Here is a 20000-nt window from a genome sequence, read left to right as displayed (position 1 = left end):
TTATTGGTGTTGATAACTGACTTGAAATATACAGTACATGCTGTATACCTTATTGTTGCCGTTGAATGAGTCAACCGTGTAATACTCAAAGGCATCCTGGGTTTAAGAACCATGTATAGATGAGGGAAACGTTTGCTACTTTACATACTTTACATGTAATAATAATTCAAACAAATGAAAATAAATCGGTGGCTGAATCCAAATGTCAGACGAATGGACCTGGCAACTGCAGACTTCTGTCTGAGCCCATTCAGGACGGGACCCCTTTTGGTGTTTTAACCATTATTTTTTAAGCTGTTGGAAAATTCGTGAAAATATGGCGCACATTTTTGAATATATATTCTTTCAGAGCAAACGTTTTGAACTCAAATCTTTGCAGATGGGTGTCCTCGCCACGGCCAAATACAGATCATTCTGCGGGTCCTTGAGCACCATGTTTTCAGAAAACTTTTATGATTTAGAAGACTTTTGGCCTCATTGGGCCTCAGTCCTAAATTGGGCCTCAGTCCTAAATGTGGTCAACGTCCTGTGATGCGGATCCTATAATGTTTGGCATTATCGCATCAAGTCTGCAGGGGGCGCAGCTCTGCGACGCATTCATGAGACGAGACTTAAAACATCAGCCATGATGCCATGACTATTACCAACGCCAAGATGTGCCACCCCGCCCAAAGAGCGTGTTCCCTCCTCCGCGTCATCAGTGCCCATACCCGAGGCGGGGGTTGGCGAAAAAGCCTTTTGGTGTGGAGTTTGCATGTTCTCCCCGTGTCCCCTAGGGTAGGTACCCTCACAAAAACATGCCGTAATCCTGGTCTCTAAAACTACCTCCCCCTGGCCAGCTGTCAGGTGTAAAGAAGCAGCTTGGACTCTTCATGCATAGAAGGAGGCATGAGGTCAGTCCGCTGCCCCGCCAGGTTGGCAGAGGAAGTGTAGCGCCCAGGATTACATTAGACAATTGGCACTGGGTGAAAAAGGAAACTGGGTTACAAAATTGTGGGATAAAAATAATAAATAAACTGTTGTATACGTCCACAGCGACTGATGCTGCGCCATCCCACGCATGTTTCCTGTGCATTTTAGAACACTCACGCAGACCTATCGGAAGACCTATCGGTCTGGCCTTCGCTTTGCTGGCCAACAAGACGTATAGGCAGTTTCTTCTTCATGCTGTACTATATTTTTTTAATTGTGTATAATGTAAAGTAAGGCAATAAATGGATCTGAATTTCGGGTAATAATCCCACAAGCAAGGTCTGTGCTTTATAATAATAATAATAAAACTTTATTTGTATAGCACCTTTCATGACATGAAATGCAGCTCAAAGTGCTTTACAGAGCAAAAAAAAAGAAAAAAAGCAAGGCAAAGACAAGCAGTAATGCAATACAGTGAGGACAAAAAATAAAAGATCAATTAAAAGCAATGTTGTAGAAGTGGGTCTTGAGCTGTGCTTTAAAAATGCCGTCGGCCCGTAGAAGCAAAAAGCTGCTTCCCCGTATTTTTTAGTTGCCATTCTTTTAGGCAAAGCGAGCAGGCCAGCATATAGTGAAGTCTGCACGAAAGTCCTGGTGTTTGACCTCCTTGCAGACTCAATGAGTAACAGAATTGGGCAGGCACTGGTCCAGACTTCACGCCAAGTCCACCAGTCTGCGAGTGCAGGCCGGGAAAATCGTGACATTTGAATTCAGCCTACTTACGTTGTGTATCTCTGCTGTCGGGAGGAAACCTCATAACTCAAAATCTTCATTTTTCAGGAAATTTAAAATATACATTTTTCAGGAAAACCATATATATTTTTTAAAACAAAGCAATACAGCCTCATCAAAGTTAGTGTTGTGACTTTATATATTGTCAATTACTTCCATGAGAGGTGGGAGAGGTGGTGGAGTTAGTTGCTTTAGCAGACATTTTTGAGGGTCCAATGGAGTTAAGAGGTTTTGTCCAAAGCACTTTTTACTACTTTCCCATTGGTTCAATATTTTCGAAACAACACACAGACGTAAAGGGTGTTCAATAGCACAGATTTATGCCCCTCAAAAATGGAGTTATGTTATGAGGTTTCCTCCCGACAGCAACGATATGTCCTATGAATCTAGGTGTTTCCCCAGGATGCTTACTGTACCATGACCTTTGTTCCGTCTGCAGAGCGTGGACGACCAGGAGGAACGCAGATGGTCTAACATGTTTGGTTTCTGAGAAGCTGTCTTAATGCTTTTTCTCTCTCTCTGAACAGGTGTCACTCCTTAAAGCCTCCCCAGAGAACACACTGTATATAATATACTGTATGTGACGCTCATCAACACAGTTTTACAGTCCTTAGTCCCCCCCCCCCCCCACACCTGAATATGATCCCTAAATAATACAATTAATATCATAAGGAATTTAAATGCTAGTTACCGGACTGACTGACTGACTGACTGAATGACTGACTGAATGGTGTCATCTCCCTATTATTTTAAATCATAGACTGTATATATTCATTGTTAAATCTTACTGCATTTTAGTCAAATGCTACTACGCCAAAGAATGTGAATACATTAGCATGGATGGTCCCATCGTGCAACTGTACCTCAGATTTAGTCCTGTACATGCCTTTGGCTGTCTAGGCTTAACGTTTTACAGACGCATTTAATTAATAAGAGCTGCCGTTGAAGTGGCTGCAATATATCCAAACAAAACTAAGCAGTTTTATAATAATAAGTATACTTTAGTACCACGGGCCACATAGATTTGTCCCACGGTGCAGCTGGATAGACCGACAGCTGCAGAGCGCTCTAATTGCCCTGCGTTAAGAGTACAGTAACTGTAACTTAACGATAACTCCAGTACCTTGTGAACAGGCCATGTGGGACGGACATCTGTTGACTGAGCCTGAGCATAATAACCAATGGCTCTTTTCGACGACAGGAACTAACCGAACCGTGCACTGCAACGTGGACCCTGGAGGCACTGGGGGTAGCGCTATACCGTGAGAACGTATATATACAGTATACTTTCCACATTCTTCTCTGAAAATGGCAAAAGTATTTAGTGAAGAGGTTTCAGCATATGGAAGGTTCTGGGTTACCCCTCCGTATAGTCGAAAAGAGCCAAACAAAACGGGTGTCCTGTGACCTGTAGCCGCCGTTGTGTGTCGGTGGTGGGTGGGGTAGCGCTGGCTGGGGGGGGTCCAATATTCTCCTGGGACAAGGAGGTTGGGGTATTTCTCTCCTTCTAACCTCCCTCTCTTACCCCTCACCTGCCCCCCCCTCCCCCCACCCCCTCCCCCCCCCACTGCTCCTGTGTAGGGATACTTTAGTGATCCGTGGAATGTATTTGATTTCCTCATCGTTATTGGCAGCATAATAGACGTCATCCTCAGTGAAATTAACGTAAGTACAGTGCCCGCTCTCTCTCTCTCTCTCTCTCTCTCTCTCTCTCCCCCTCTCCCGGTGTCTCCCCCTCTCTCTCTCTCCCTGTCTCCCCCTCTCTCTCTCCCTGTCTCCCCCCCCTCTCTCTCTCTCTCTCTCTCTCTCTCCCCTTCTCTACGTGTGTCGTCTGTCCGAACCTTCCTTCCACTTTCCTGTTTAATGTCTCTCTCTCTCTCCTCCGTGTCTCCCTTGCTCTTGTGTCCCACTTCTGGTGCTGCCTTCCTCTCTCTCCTTCTCTTCCTCTTCCTCTTCCATCCGTATAAAATCCAAAATGGCAGCTGCCACTCGAAGAGAGAGAGAAACCCGAAAAACACACCAAAAAAAGGCCTGCCGAGCGTAGAACCACGAGGCCTCTTCCTGGCTCTGGTGTGGAACGTACTATAGGCTGTTATAAATAGATATACCGGGCTCTGCGATCCGTCTCCAACGTCACTTCACCTGGAAGGTGTATACTGTTATAATTAAGTATAATTAGTATACTGTTCCTTTTCATGGTTTTTTTATTACATTTTGTTTAACCCGACTGTGACATGTCCTCAGGTTTGAAGCCCCACCCACCACCCCCACTCCCCTGACTAACAGAACTAATGCACTAACCAATGACAGCAGGCTTTTTTCTTTCACACGCCTTTAATTTCCAACCCCACGACAACAGGAAGCGATTCGTTTGTTTTGGGTTGTTGTTGTTTATTGTTGTTGTTGACGTTGTTGTTGTTGTTTCCCCTCTCACGGATAAGCATGAGCGACCTCCTCTGATGCTGCGCCCTTCTCTGCTGTCCATCTCTTTCAGACATCTTTCTTTTTTATTATCCACTTTTTCTCCCCACCCGTTCTTTCTCTTTTTCCAACTATACAAAAAAAAAAAAGAATATGAATATAACTATCTTATTTTTCTCCCTGTCTCCTTTGATTTTACATTCTCTCCATGTTATTTTATTTGTTTGTTTGTTTGTTTGTTTATCTGTCTCTTATGTTCTTGTCTTTTCTTTCTTTCTTTTTTCTTTCTTTCTTTCCTGTCTTCTTTCTGTTTTCTCTTCACCTCCTTTCACAGCATTATTTTGTTGATGCATGGAACACATTTGATGCGTTGATAGTTGTGGGTAGCATTGTTGACATAGCGATCACTGAGGTTAACGTAAGTAGCCCACTCCAACACCCTCCCTCCCCTTGTCCCCCTTCTCCCCCTGCCTTACCTCCTCACATGCCTGCCTGCGTGCTCTTTCAGCCCCCCAAACACACACACACACACACACACACACAACACACACACTGACCGAGGACAGATACCTATCGCACCAATGCTTTCAGATGCTTTGGAAACGCCGGCCGTGGCCATGCCTTTAAGTCGAATAGCTCTGGGGAAAGTAATTAAACGCAGCGTGGCAACGTTAAAGGCTTGGTTAGGTTTGAAGCTAGGTTTCCAATTATTGATTGAGTTTTGATCCGTGACTTGGTTCAAATTGTAACACCAATCACGCAGTGTGTACTTGAAACCACTTACAAGCTTACGGTATACAATTGCACGTTAAAATTAAGTTGAGCTGTCAAGCCTGTAGAATAGATGCTTAGTCTATTTGTGACGTTAACTGTGGTGGCCGATGCAAAAAGTCAATAGTAATTTGGCTGAGAAAACATTCGGCCCCAATCTCAAAATGGGCCCAGAATTCACCGGCAAATTCACTGGAGCAATTCAAAAAGCATAGTCCCTAGAGGCAGTTTTCAATGTCCGCAATCTACTGTGGCTTCAATATGTGGCCTCAGAAATACTGAGAAATGGACGTGTATTGATTGTTACTTCTACCGATGAAGACATGGACTCATGGAGATAAGATTGAAAGAGAGTGTGTTTTAAAGCATTATGTTATACTTTAGCTATTGAAAAATAGCAGATCTACAAGCTCAACGAAATTGTGAAAATGGCACACAGTCCTCACAGTCTCACACACTGTATCATATTACACTTAAAGACTTTCTCAATAGCTTCTAGATACTGCCTCTATACTGTTCCGTAACCAATCATAGAAATTCAAAGATTCTCGGGAGGGTTTTCAAATATTTGAAGAGCAACAAAATAGGTATTTATGCCTCTGTCTTTTGAACATCAATAGCACAAATCAAACAAACAAACAAACAAACATGAAGCTATACTCATATTGCCTTTGTCAGTAGATGCTGAACTATTGCATTGTCTCAGCACTTTGGTTTGGATTCACATTGCAGTTTCTCTTGCCATATTGCATCAGGGACGTTGTCCACTTCCCTTGCATGCTGGAGCTGTATAGCATGTATAGAAGATAGAGGATGGAAAGGTGTATATCCTGGCTTGGGCTCACATTCATTGTGTTGGGACAATTTTTACAAAGAAACAACAAACCTGAATGCTTAAGAAAAGACTGGAATGAACATTTTGCCCATTGATGTCGGCATATTTCTGAGATACAGTGAGGGTTGCCTGCAGGACCCTGCATTCTGTTTTCCTGTACATTGTCGCACATGCTTTTTGAATTGTGTTGGGGGAAAAAAAATGTTTTTGTTTGTTTGTAAGTAAGAAAGAAAAAAAGCAGAAGAAAAGCATATATTCGTTCATTTAGGAAATGAATACTTTTTCCCCCCGAGTGATTCTTGGTGAAAGGTTTGTGTTATGAATTAGAAATGAGGTCCCTACACAAACAACGTTTGTCGTTTTTCCTTTTTTTCTTAATTGCGTAGAAAAAACCTACTTACAGTAGATCCCCCCCCCCCCCCCTCTCTCTTTCGTCCACCAGCAGCAACATGCGTATAACAGAGCAGTCGGATCCATAAATGGATTTACTCCACAGCCGTGAAATTTATGTAAATGTATGCATGAATTAATTTGGTATCGACTGGAATGGGCCCCTTGGTCAAACAGTGGAGTAGAATAAGAATGCAGCTGTGTGTACCAGGCTAAACACCCCCCCCCCCCCAAGTACAAGTCTAAAGTCTGCTGCCTATTGGACTCTCACTTAAAGGATAATTGCTGATTTATTCATGTGGCCTTCACATTTTGACCTGACAAACAGTCTCTAAGTACCGAGTGAAAATGGAAATGGAAACGCCATGGGTTGGTTTATTCAGCATTACCGGCCGTTGGCAGGGTTTTAGTGATGCCTGAATATAGTCGTTATGAGGACAAGCAATATATTCAAATTTCAACTGTTTTATAAACCGTTCACAGATTTTATTTATAATGTGAAAATGAGAGTAAAGAGAGTATGATATAGTACTTTATTGTCGGTTCACACTGAAATTTGTCTTTGCGACACAGCAGCTGCAAGTATGCAGAACACATATACACACATTTGACATAACACAAAGAACAAGACAATTCACATACATCAGCAATATCCACCACTTAGATTATACTGTGGCTACTACAACTCCTTTTTGAGATTTACATTAGACAATTTAATAATCCGGTATTTTCTCCCCGATTCCGATCTTTTGAAAATCATCTGATCGGAGCGATTTCCATCCGATCCGATCGGGACAACCCTACTCGTAACACCCTGAAGAAGACAGCTTCGCTGTCCAATAGGCATAGTGTTTTTTTCTCTCTTGTCCTCAACAAACCTTTCAGCACTTCTGCTACGTGTGCGGCAAGTTTGAAATGCTAACAGACAAGAAGCAAAGGCTGCTGAGAATAAGTTGGCAGCTCCGTCCCGCAGGACGGCATTTGTTTGTATCTACTATATACTACTTATTTGTGGGTCTTCTTGACTACTGAACAGTGGAAGATGTATACCTCCAGAAGTTGTGTACAGTGTTCTTCTATATGGTCCCAGGTGGTGGGAATAGATATAGGTCTGACAGCCAGGCATACAAATGAGGAGCAGGCTTATATTATATCCCTGAAGTGTATGAACCTGAACAGAGCTAGTTTCTTCCTGCCGTGAAAAGTGGTAGCTCTCTGTCCAACAACATGAGACAATGTGTCGGTAGAGCGTTTTATTTTGATGTCCTTGTTCTCGGCCAAAAAAACTTCCGTGTGATGTCGATGTCCTCGTTAGAAACTTGGGATCTCTATAAATGACACTTAAGAACTTTGGGGAAACAACCAAAATATAGTAGGCCTACTGACGTTTGTTTGGTTTAGATTTTTTGGACAGGTGTATTTTCACTAAATGTCGCTTGCTCTCACTCTCACAGTACAAGAACTAGCTTGTAAAGTTCATGTGGGAGGAGACAGACATCTAGTGAATGGATGGATATAAGTCTACAGTTGAGGACATTGATCATTACCCATTGATTTATGATAGAATTGATTAGTGATACATTGTATTGCTGATTAGTTTCAGCTGGCCGGGTCAGAGATATACACCTTCCTCATCTATACATGTCACTGATGTGATGTTGCACACACCTTGGTTTTGCTTTTGCTTTTTAGTTTGATTTGATTAGTTTGCACTTTCTTGACATGTTTCTTCTTTTGTTCTCTAACTTCTAACCTAAAGGCATGCCCCAAGTCTTCCATTTTTCTTCTCTCGTGACTTAAGTGGTATGGGCGGCAGGATATATACCATGCTAGTGTTAATTAATGTTGTCGCATAATTGTTCTTGAGCTGCTTTTATTTAATTTCTTCTCTCGCTCTTTCTGTTTAAGAAACTATATCTGCAGCATAACCTTTAGGAGAACCTTTTCAATGTTTTCCTGTTATTGCACTTCACGTTGTGCTTAGACACAAAATGTATGTAGACTACGTAGCAGCTAACAGAAGCTATAGTGGTTCAGAAAACAGCTACTTCATTTTTTTTTTTATGTGTGGTGAGGTGCAGTAACAGGCCGACACTTAACAAAGTCCATGTCGAATGGCCCAAACTGTCATCTATGAATATGCTCACTTATTAGGTTCTTTGTTCAACACCATGTGGGTTGTCATTGGGTTAGATTAGTTTCTGTTTATTTTATAGACCCCATACCTCCCAATTCTGCATTAGCAACCACCTTGCGGGTGCTTGTTAAACGCTCTGAGATTCTTTTCCTTGTTTGTATTGGTCTGAGTGCCAATATTAGCTGGACAGATTGGTAGTTGGTCTGCTCTGAGTGGTGCCTGCCCGATGCTAGTATGGATATGCATATCTCCCCCTCTCTCTCTCTCTCTCTCTCTCTCTCTCTCTCTCTCCCTCTCTCTCTCTCTCTCTCTCCGGAATGCCTTCTCTCCTTTCGCTCCTCGTCCTCCTACTATATTCTCCCTTTCGCTTCAAAAAAGCCCTCTGTGAATTGTACTTCTTCTTTTATGAATGTTCCTCTCTATCCTCTCTCTCTTGTTTATTGTTGCATTGTGTGGTTCAGATTGCTCACCTGAAATGCAAACTAGGTACCGCAGGTCTCTCTCCTTCAGGATACATTACTTTTTAAGGTCAACCGATCAGCTCTATAGCTCTAGTTATATTCTATGAAGAAAAAAAAAAAGGAGTAAAAAGGCAAATCTATAGCCGGTGTTTTCAGGAGTCCTGCGCTACCTACAGACCTGCTGAACTTTGAAAGAACCTGAACCTGAACGAACCTGAACTTTGTTTATTTGATAAACCTCTTGCCGTATATGTTTGATTGCCATGTTTCTCTACTGAGACTCTCCCTTAGCTCTATAGTGAAGCTTCATGCATGGGTCGATTCTCAGCCAGTATAAATCCACTGCAGTTTTGACTGCGACAATATCTATAGTATACCGTCTCTGTTATTTTAGATATTGTCATCTTAAAAAATTAAAAAATAAAGCATGGTAGTGGTAGTGGGGTTTAGTGCACTTTGACAAGTTACATGGCTGTTATGCTGATGATGACATACTGGACATAATTATACAGTATGTAAAGATTGATTGGCGATAGTGGGTCACTGGTCTATCTCTCTCTCCTCTCTCTCTCTCTCTCTTCTCTCTCTCTCTCTCTCTCTCTCTCTCTCTCTCTCCCTCTCTCTCTCTCTCTCTCTCTCTCTCCTCTCTCTCTCTCTCTCTCTCTCTCTCTCTCTCTCTCTCTCTCTCTCTCTCTCTCTCTCTCTCTCTCCCTCTCCCTCTCCCTCTCCCTCTCTCTCTCTCTCTCTCTCTCTCTCTCTCTCTCTCTCTCTCTCTCTGACCCCGACCCTGCTAGAAGTTTGATCTAAAGTTCTAAACCAATGAGGAAGTAGCGCTTCATGTTGTGACCAATCAGGGAAGAGTTATGCGAGGATGTTGTTTCTATGTTACTGTGTTGCGCCATATCAGGAGGGGGCGTGGCCAGTTGGAATACCTACATACCTCCTTCCTCCCTCCCTTCCTTCCTTCCTTCCATCCTACATTATTTCCTCCTTGTCTCTCCTTTCCTCTCTTCCTGCTGTGCTCCCTTCATCCTTCATCCTTATCCCCTCCTTCCTCGGGTCTGATCTAACATAGCACGGATTGGTAACCATCTGTCCTTGATCTGTGTCACCAACCAATCATGTTATGCTAGCTCAACAAACGGTAATCCAGGGGGAAGTGAATGGTTAGTATGCTGAGGTATTTCAACGGGGCCAATGTCGAAGTGAATTCAACACTTCCTGAGTAATACAGATTAAACTGGTTTAATCTATAGTTAACGGTTTAATCTGTATTTTAATGTGTCCAATTCATTGCGGGGTCACCACTAGGTGTCTCCCTCTGTGTTCAGTGTTAACTGTTGTTCTGGGATCTGACTTTCTCGACACATCTTAGATGTACTCTTGTATTTTATACCGATATCGTCTTTAATACCGGTAGGTTTTTTTGTGTATTTGTTATATCCAGTTAGTATAAAAAAAAAGGTATATAAAAAAGAACAGCCACACAACTTTTCTTGCCATTTAACCTGCAAGACCCAACGTTGCAAATATACAACAATTTATAATTAATTAATTATTTTTTTCACCTAAACGTTGTCTTTGATGCCATTGGTCAAGATATTTGCATATAAACACCCCCACAGAGGCTGAAATTCACACAAATTAAACATTTCTGGACACGAATTTAGATTCTTTTTTTTTACCTATGACCTTTGACCTTTATATATATATATATATATATATATTTATTAAGTCCAAGTCAGACTTGATTAAGCGTGATTAGGGTTTAAACTGCGCGGTTAAGATGTGTTGGGAAAGCCTGGTCCTCTGCTAGCCAAAGCTGCTAATGTTGTGTTGTAACCACAGCTGGCCAGCCACACACACACACACACACACACAATTCAATTCAATTCAATTCAAAGGGCTTTATTGGCATGAGAAAACATACGTTTACATTGCCAAAGCAGAAAGAACAATAAACACACACACACACACACACACACACACACACACACACACACACACACACCACTGAATGCGGACCATGTCGACTCAACACAGTCCCTCAACCGTTGACTCAACCCTTATCGTAGTCTCAGTCCTACGTCAAACCCTTATCGTAGTCTCAGTCCTACGTCAAACCCTTATCGTAGTCTCAGTCTTATACGTCAAACCCTTATCGTATATAGTCTCAGTCTTATACGTCAAACCCTTATCGTAGTCTCAGTCCTATACGTCAAAACCTTATCGTAGTCTCAGTCTTATACGTCAAACCCTTATCGTAGTCTCAGTCCTATACGTCAAACCCTTCTCGTAGTCTCAGTCTTATACGTCAAACCCTTATCGTAGTCTCAGTCCTATACGTCAAACCCTTATCGTAGTCTCAGTCTTATACGTCAAACCCTTATCGTAGTCTCAGTCTTATACGTCAAACCCTTATCGTAAGTCTCAGTCTTATACGTCAAACCCTTATCGTACTCTCAGTCCTACGTCAAACCCTTATCGTAGTCTCAGTCCTATACGTCAAACCCTTCTCGTAGTCTCAGTCTTATACGTCAAACCTTTATCGTAGTCTCAGTCTTATACGTCAAACCCTTATCGTAGTCTCAGTCTTATACGTCAAACCCTTATCGTAGTCTCAGTCTTACACGTCAAACCCTTATCGTAGTCTCAGTCTTACACGTCAAACCCTTATCGTAGTCTCAGTCTTATACGTCAAACCCTTCTCGTAGTCTCAGTCTTACACGTCAAACCCTTATCGTAGTCTCAGTCTTATACGTCAAACCCTTATCGTAGTCTCAGTCTTACACGTCAAACCCTTATCGTACTCTCAGTCTTACACGTCAAACCCTTATCGTACTCTCAGTCTTATACGTCAAACCCTTATCGTAGTCTCAGTCTTACACGTCAAACCCTTATCGTACTCTCAGTCTTATACGTCAAACCCTTATCGTACTCTCAGTCTTATACGTCAAACCCTTATCGTACTCTCAGTCTTATACGTCAAACCCTTATCGTACTCTCAGTCTTATACGTCAAACCCTTATCGTACTCTCAGTCTTATACGTCAAACCTTTATCGTAGTCTCAGTCTTATATGTCAAACCCTATCAGAAGGACATGTTGAGTCGACATGATGTTGAGATATTCTCTCAGTGGACGCCAAAGTGGAAAAATCTCATTATCTAGCCGACCATTTCATTGCACAAAATAATTTGATCACTTTGGAAATGAACTGTAACAGCTGTGGTTTTTTACATATTACTACACACAAGTTGGTAAACCGGCGAGTTCTCCGGTATCCACACACACACACACACACACACACACACACACACACACACACACACACTGTGTGCTGATCCGTGTTCCTTTCCTTAAAGCCAGCTGACACCTCCTCCACCTCCTCCTCCTCCTCCTCCTCCTCCTCGTCCTCCTCGTCTTCGTCTTCCTCCTCTTCCTCTTCCTCTCACCCCCCTGTGGTAAGAGCAATGGTACGACCCGACGGTAACCCCCCCTCCTCTATTACCTCCATCTGTCTGTCTGTCCGTCTGTCTGTCTGTCTGTCTGTCTGTGTCTGTCTTTCTCTCCGTTTTCATTCTTTTCTCTCTGTTGCCATCATCTGCAGCATGTGCCCAAAATCTACCTGTTCATAATTGTATCTGTATATCTCTGTATATATCTGTTGTGTGTGTGTGTGCGTGTGTGTGTGTGTGTGTGTTTACGTGTGTGTGTGCGCGTGTGCTATAGGGCGCGTGTGTTTGCGTGTGTGTGTTGTTGTGGTGCAGGACACCACATATTGTGCTGCATGGTGCAACTTAAGTGGACTTAAGTTAACCAACTTGTGAGTTTTTTGTGACTTGTTGTTGTCATGGTGCCCACTGCCCCCTCCTCCCCTCCCCCCCCCCCCCCCCCCCTCCTGCCATGCCCCCCCACTACGCCCATGGCTTGTCCCTCGTGACACTCCCACTCCACTCGTCCCCCTTTATTTCTGTGTGTGTGTGGTCTCCTGGGTTAGTGTGTGTGTTTCTGTGTGTGTGTGTGTGTGTGTGTGTGTGTGTGTGTGTGTGTGGTCTCCTGGGTTAGTGTGTGTGTTTCTGTGTGTGTGGCTGTGTGCGTGTGGTCCCCTGGGTTAGTGTGTGTGTGTTTGTGTGTGTGTGTGTGTGTGTGTGTGTGTGGGGGGGGGGTCTCCTGGGTTAGTGTGTGTGTGTGTGTGGGGGGTCATGTCATCGGTGCAAGCCATCGTGGTCACCATCGCTGTCATCACGTAGTGTGTGACGTCGTACAGTCACACACTCTCTCTCTCCTCTCAACTGGCCTGCCCTATGTCTCTCTACCAACCTGTCTGTCTGTCTGTCTCTCTAACTGTCTGTCTGTCTGTCTGTCTCTCTACCTACCTGTCTCTCTACCTGTCTCTCTACCTATAGCGGCTACCTATAGCCGGTGATCTATCCGTTCCGATTTCCTGATCTGATTTCCTGAAACACACTGAACCAAATCTCACCTTCAGTTTCTCCGTCTCTCGCTCTTTCGTCTCTCTCTCTCTCTCTTGGCGCCCTCTGTTGGCCAGTGATTGGCATTACATGCAGTGTATATTCCTGTAGGAAGGCAGCAGGGATACATTCAAACTTATAGCAGCTACTCTTAAAAGAGACGCGTCGTTTTCAACACAGCTGACCTGAGCCGTCTTCGGCAACACACGCCTTGTGTCATCTTTCAACACATGCATCTTTAAAATCATCTCAATTGTAGATTTCCTGTAATTTCTCAACAAATGTGACAAAATTTGACTGAGGGACTGCCATTGGATTTTTTTTTTTGAATTTTTTTCATGTCATATGAAAGCAGGGAATCATAGCTTCAAATTGACATATTGGTTGTTCAGTTTGACCCACCAGTTTTGGAGATATTATGGCTTATAGAGTAATGCCTTGTATAGAAAACAGCGAGTTGAGAAAACAGGCTTGAAAGGTTCACTTCTGTGGTCTCTACCATTATGCAGCTACGTTTATTTCATATACATATTTCAGCTCTGACACTTATTTCAGACATGCTCTAGTTTGTAACGAGTCTGCCTGTGCTATTAACTCATTATGAAGGAAAAACTAAACCTGGTGAAAAGCTGTAATTTGCGCGATGGCAGTCTCAGTCAAATCTGGTCACATTAATGATCAGAATGTATCTAAGAATACATTTTGCTGTTGGGAAGTATAATAATTTTTGATAAATTGAGGTTTGTGTTCTTATAATAATAATAAGCAAATCAAACGCTTGCTTGGTGTGAAACATGCATGTCATATAAAGTGTTCTAAACAATATATAAATAGAGATTAATATAAATAAAGACTACATTAGACTTCATTTCACATGGTGAAAGTGTACACGGTATAACGGTAGATCTGCACATGGCGTTCTGAGGTTACACAGCGTGTTGAGAGGTCATACATCCAGTGTGTGGTCTTAGACGTCTGTGGAAATGACACATCCGTTTCAAGAGGACATTGTTCTGTCCGTTTAGATTGGAGGGAATTGAACGGCTTCATGGAGAAAACACTGAACATCAGCAGCAAGCTAGTCTCTTACTGAGTCACTGTGGGATTCTGTCACTGCAAGCTAGTCTCTTACTGAGTCACTGTGGGATTCTGTCACTGCAAGCTAGTCTCTTACTGAGTCACTGTGGGATTCTGTCACTGCAAGCTAGTCTCTTACTGAGTCACTGTGGGATTCTGTCACTGCAAGCTAGTCTCTTACTGAGTCACTGTGGGATTCTGTCACTGCAAGCTAGTCTCTTACTGAGTCACTGTGGGATTCTGTCACTGCAAGCTAGTCTCTTACTGAGTCACTGTGGGATTCTGTCACTGCAAGCTAGTCTCTTACTGAGTCACTGTGGGATTCTGTCACTGCAAGCTAGTCTCTTACTGAGTCACTGTGGGGTTCTGTCAGCAAGCTAGTCTCTTACTGAGTCACTGTGGGATTCTGTCAAAGCTAGTCTCTTACTGAGTCACTGTGGGATTCTGTCAAAGCTAGTCTCTTACTGAGTCACTGTGGGATTCTGTCAAAAGACAGAAAGAAAGAAAGAAAGAATGCTCACAATGTGCCTCACGGCGACTTGTGAGCTTATTATATTGACTATTGACTATCGACTATTGACTAAAACGAAGTGCCCAGTTTGGGACATATGAATAAACTTGACCTATTAGAGGTTTGGTGTAGAGTGAAAAAAGAGCAGACCATGTTCCAAAGTAAAAATAAATAACTAAGCCTTGCCGAGCCATGAGGCCCATATAGGGCAGGAGCCTATCTCCTGTTTCTGTAGCCATGAGGCCCATAGGGGCAGGAGCCTATCTCCTGTTTCTGTAGCCATGAGGCCCATAGGGGCAGGAGCCTATCTCCTGTTTCTGTAGCCATGAGGCCCATAGGGGCAGGAGCCTATCTCCTGTTTCTGTAGCCATGAGGCCCATAGGGGCAGGAGCCTATCTCCTGTTTCTGTAGCCATGAGGCCCATAGGACAGGAGCCTATCTCCTGTTTCTGTACACCCCCTGGACATGACGCCAGTATGTCACCTGCATCATCTCTCTCTCTCTCAGCTAAGGGGTCCTTGGCCTGAACAATGTTTTGTTGCATCAGATGTTAACCATAGCAGAGGCACGGTCGTGTTTTACTGCAGGCAGTTTGGCAGACTGGCCCTGTTGACGTTAACTGCACGAACAACGCATGCAGGATCAGCCTTTTGTTATGAATAATTAAACTGCCGTTAGAATAGCACAGCGTTAGATGGCTGAATATTTCATAGGTAAGATATTTACTGACATTGGACTGTTTTATAGTACCCCACCCCCCCCAAAAAATGCTATAGGTTTGATTTAGCTGAAAGCTATAAAGCACAAAACCTATATTCTGGTTAGCTTGTTTAACCATCTGGACAATTGATAGATTGATGAATGGATATACTACAGGTACTGTAGGTAGGCAGGTAGGTAGGTAGATGTGTGTGTGTGTGTGTGTGTGTGTGTGTGTGTGTGTGTGGGTGGGTGGGTGGGTGGGTGGGTGGGTGGGTGTGTGGGGGTAGGTAAGTATAGGTAGGTAGGTCGGTAGGTGTAGAGCTGGTCTCTGCTTGTTGATGATCGGTGATTCCTCCATAAGCCTTTAAATTACAATTATGATTGGCCAATTATTTTTTTTCCAAATCTCTTTTAGTTGTTAGTTAATTTCAACACAACCTTTTATTTATTAACTGTGTGTGTGTGTGTGTGTGTGTGTGTGTGTGTGTGTGCGTGTGTGTGTGCGTGTGTGTGTGTGTGTGTGTGTGTGTGTGTGTGTGTGTGTGTGTGTGTGTGCGTGTGCATGCGTGTGTGTGCGTGTGCATGCGTGTGTGTGTGCGTGTGCGTGTGTGTGCGCCTGCATGCGTGTGTGTGTGTTATGCTTGTTTATATCCATGTTTTTGGGTGTGAACTTGCATACAAATATGGCGTGTGCATGTGTGAATGTATGTGTGCATGTCTCTGTGTGCATATAACGTGTGTGTGTGTGTGTGTGTGTGTGTGTGTGTGTGTGTGTGTGTGTGTGTGTGCGCGCGCGCGCACCTACATGTGCTGTGTGTGTGCATACATACGTGTGTGTGTGTGTGTGTGTGTGTGTGTGTGTGTGTGTGTGTGTGTGTGTGTGCGCGTGTGTGTGTTTGTGCATGCACTACCGTACTAAACATAATGAAGGGACTGCAGAACTCTGAAGAGAACGCCAGGATCTCCATCACCTTCTTCCGTCTGTTCCGCGTCATGAGGCTGGTCAAGCTGCTCTCTCGTGGGGAAGGGATTCGGACCCTGCTGTGGACCTTCATCAAGTCCTTTCAAGTGAGGAGAGACGAGAACCAGACAGACATGTGGCCCCTTTTCCACCCGTCGGTTCCCAGTGGGAACCGGTTCAGTTATTTTTGGTTCTTATAGTCCATGAGCCAGAGCTCCAAAATTGAAACGTTAATTATGAATTGAGTGTGCAAAACCATACCTATATTAGATTGTTATCACCATGAAACTTCCCCAATTGAGTACTTACACGAAGACAATGATTTATTGTATTACAAATTTTTACATTTTTAAATATGTAGGATAATATGAAAAATAATCAAAAATATGAAAAAGGTACTACTGTGGAAGGGTTATCATGTATTAATTTACTTGTATTGATCCTATAAACAATTTAATATATAGGGTATAGTTTGCCCACCAATTTTGGAGCTCTGGCTCATGGACTAAAAACCAAAAAGTGAACTGAACCGGTTCCCACTGGGAACCAACCGGTGGAAAAGGGGTCACAGAGAGAGAGACAACATCATATTAGACACCAGTGTTGCTTTTATAGTTTTAGTCATTAGTTTAGTCTCTTGAATAGCTTTCACTTCGTTTTTTAGTCACATTTCTTTTTTGAGTCACCTGGAATGTCTTGGTGTTATATAAGTCTATATAGGTTTTTTTTTTAGTCGAGTAAATCTACAGTTGATTTAGTCGACTAACGTGTATTTTGTCGTGGCCTCGATGCCGTCCGTCTTATAATGGCTGATTTTATACACTTGCTGAAAATAGCCGATCGTCTATTTTCAGAAAATGTGTTCTTGTCGGTATAAGCAATGCCGTTGCCATGTCGTGAGTATAAAATAAGTTTTTTTTTCATGGAAATAAACACCAGATAAACACAGGAGAATAGTATGAGAATGTTAGAGAGGTATGGCCTTCACTTTTCTGCTCTCTCTCTCTACCTCTCTCTCCCTCTCTCTCTCTCTCTCTCTCTCTCTCTCTCTCTCTCTCTCTCTCTCTCTCTCTCTCTCTCTCTCTCTCCATCTCGTTCTCTCGTTCTCTCCAACCCCCGGTACTAACCCTGAAGAACTCCCATCCTCCCTCTTTTAGAAGGTCAAGACGTATGAGATGAACGACCTCGGCACAGCAAAACCATTTGATAGAATGTGTTTGGACAGAAAGAAATTAGCTTTTCTCTCTCTCTCTCGTGTTTGAACAGGGCCAGCTCATGCTCGCTGTGTTATTTGTTCAGCTGTGTACCTTATTGTGTGTGTGTGTGTGTGTGTGTGTGTGTGTGTGTGTGTGTGTGTGTGTGTGTGTGTGTGTGTGTGTGTGTGTGTGTGTGTGTGTGTGCTTGTGTGCGCGATGCCGTGCGTGTGTGCGTGCGTGCGTGCTTGTTGCGTATGTGTCAAGGTCATACAAACGAGACCACCGATATGTCACCGGCGATATGTCATCCTATATATATCATAGGATTTTAGTCGACTAAATGTATTTTGGCGGGCCTTGAGGCCGTCGTAATGACTGTTTTTACACGTGCTGAAAATAGCTGATCTACAAGCTCACAAGTTTGAGTTTGTATAGATCGGCTATTTTCAGAATGCGACCGAGTGTAAAATGACTGGATCTCTTGTCCACTATAGACCCTTCCTAACATTTTAGTCTAGTTTTTATTTGTTGACGAAATTGTCAATATATTTAGTCTTTAGTTTTAGTCATCAAAGCTTATAGTTTTCATTTAGTTTTCGTCAGTGGAAAAAGGTAGTCGACGAAGCATTTTTCGTCTTTAGTTTTAGTCGACGAAAACAACACTGGATGCAACCGACATGTGTAGCTATGCTGCAAAAAGCTACAACAGCTACAAACACACTGTGTTTCTTTTTGCATCTGTCCGTGTGGCGCAAAACCTTACAGTGTATCACTGTCAGGTGGAAAGAAACGGACACGTCATGTATTTCCAAGGAGACCGCTTCCCCCCCCCCCCCCCCCAAGGCCAAACAGCAGTTGGTTGGCAGTGATATACACATTGACTTGAGGGGGAGGGGGTTGGCATTACAACATAATGGGGGGTGAGAGAGAGAGAAAAATACTTGCCGAAGTTGCCATTAATCATGAGCTGGCCCTGAACGTCGCGAAAAAAAAACCCAAGAGTATAAAGCTATAGCCGCCAGCAGCCCAGGTCTGTCTGTAGCAACACAACAGGCCCAGGTGGTCATAGAGAACAACAGGGAGAGAGATGTCTAGATGTCATGTTTGGACCGTTAAGCTTGGTGTAGAGGAGCTGTTCTCCTGGCTATACGCTCAGAGAGCGCTTTGTAGAACCAAGTGAAGTCAGATGATTGGGTTCCTTCCTGGTTGCTGTTGGTGCAGTGCTATATATATCCCCTCGGCCCGGTGCTTCAGTTCACTTTCTCTTCACAACGGTTCCACCAAGTCGGGTTTAAATTTATGGGGCCAAATTTGAAATTGCATTAAATTTAATAAAGTGCGTGATGATGGTTTTTTTCCCCGTGTGAGAGAGGTCTCTCCTCTCCGCACGGTATAGTTGAGCTCATTACCAAACAAATCCCTAATCACTGCAAAGGATAATTGGTTTCTTTTGGTTTGTATTATGAGTTAACGAGTTAATTGCCTTTTCAATTAGTGTCCTGAACCCATTCTGAACGGGAACCCCCTTTTGGTGTTTCAAGCATCATGTTAACACTTTGGCTATAGAAAAACAGCAGATCCACAAGCTCGTATAGCGCGCCACTCGGAGCTTGTAGGTCTGCTGTTTTTGAAAAATCTTGAAAATTGTGGCGCAAATCTTTGAATATTATATATTCTTTCAGAGCGAACATTTTTAACTCAAATCTTTGCTACTGGGGAGGCCCCAGGAAAAAAAAAAAATCAGACAGGGGTCGGCGGCCAAATTCATATACCGTATAATTTCCGGACTAACCCCGTCATTTTGGGGGTTGAGCAGCAATGACATACAGTAGAAACATGAGGTTTTTCAGAAAACTGTCGGGACTTAGAAGACATTTTATAGAATGGAGCTCTAAATGGGTTAATCAATGTGGTATAACTGAGTTGAGTGGATGTAAAGTGACTGGAAGCCGGGCCTTGGAGCAGCAGGGTGTGGCCTGCCGTGTTACTGACGTGTTACTGACGTGTTACTGACGTGTTAATGACGTGTTACTGGCGTGTTAATGACGTGTTAATGACGTGTTACTGACGTGTCTCTGCCGTGTTACTGACGTGTCTCTGACGTGTTACTGACGTGTCTCTGACGTGTTACTGACGTGTTAATGACGTGTTACTGACGTGTCTCTGCCGTGTTACTGACGTGTCTCTGACGTGTTACTGACGTGTCTCTGACGTGTTACTGACGTGTTAATGACGTGTTACTGACGTGTCTCTGCCGTGTTACTGACGTGTCTCTGACGTGTTACTGGCGTGTCTCTGCCGTGTTACTGGCGTGTCTCTGCCGTGTTACTGACGTGTCTCTGACGTGTTACTGGCGTGTC

At 43.4% G+C, this 20000-nt stretch overlaps 1 protein-coding gene across 5 annotated transcripts in view; it reads left to right on the top strand.

The window, feature by feature from the left end:
- Window positions 1-20000, top strand: part of cacna1c (calcium channel, voltage-dependent, L type, alpha 1C subunit) — a 238693-nt gene that overhangs the window by 194168 nt on the left and 24525 nt on the right. For 3 of the 5 annotated variants that reach the window (XM_080757918.1, XM_080757915.1, XM_080757919.1), the window contains 3 exons: window positions 3286-3369; window positions 12084-12194; window positions 16414-16551. In XM_080757918.1, coding sequence (XP_080614044.1) covers window positions 3286-3369; window positions 12084-12194; window positions 16414-16551 — 333 coding nt within the window. The remainder of the gene's footprint in view (window positions 1-3285; window positions 3370-12083; window positions 12195-16413; window positions 16552-20000) is intronic. The other 2 variants (XM_080757916.1, XM_080757917.1) reach the window with 2 other exon arrangements.

The sequence above is a fragment of the Protomyctophum bolini genome, assembly GCF_963924005.1.
Source record: "Protomyctophum bolini genome assembly, chromosome: 23".
In the NCBI taxonomy this organism is placed as follows: domain Eukaryota; kingdom Metazoa; phylum Chordata; class Actinopteri; order Myctophiformes; family Myctophidae; genus Protomyctophum; species Protomyctophum bolini.
The sequence above is the reverse complement of the archived record's forward strand: the minus strand, read 5'-3'. Positions and strand labels throughout refer to the sequence as shown.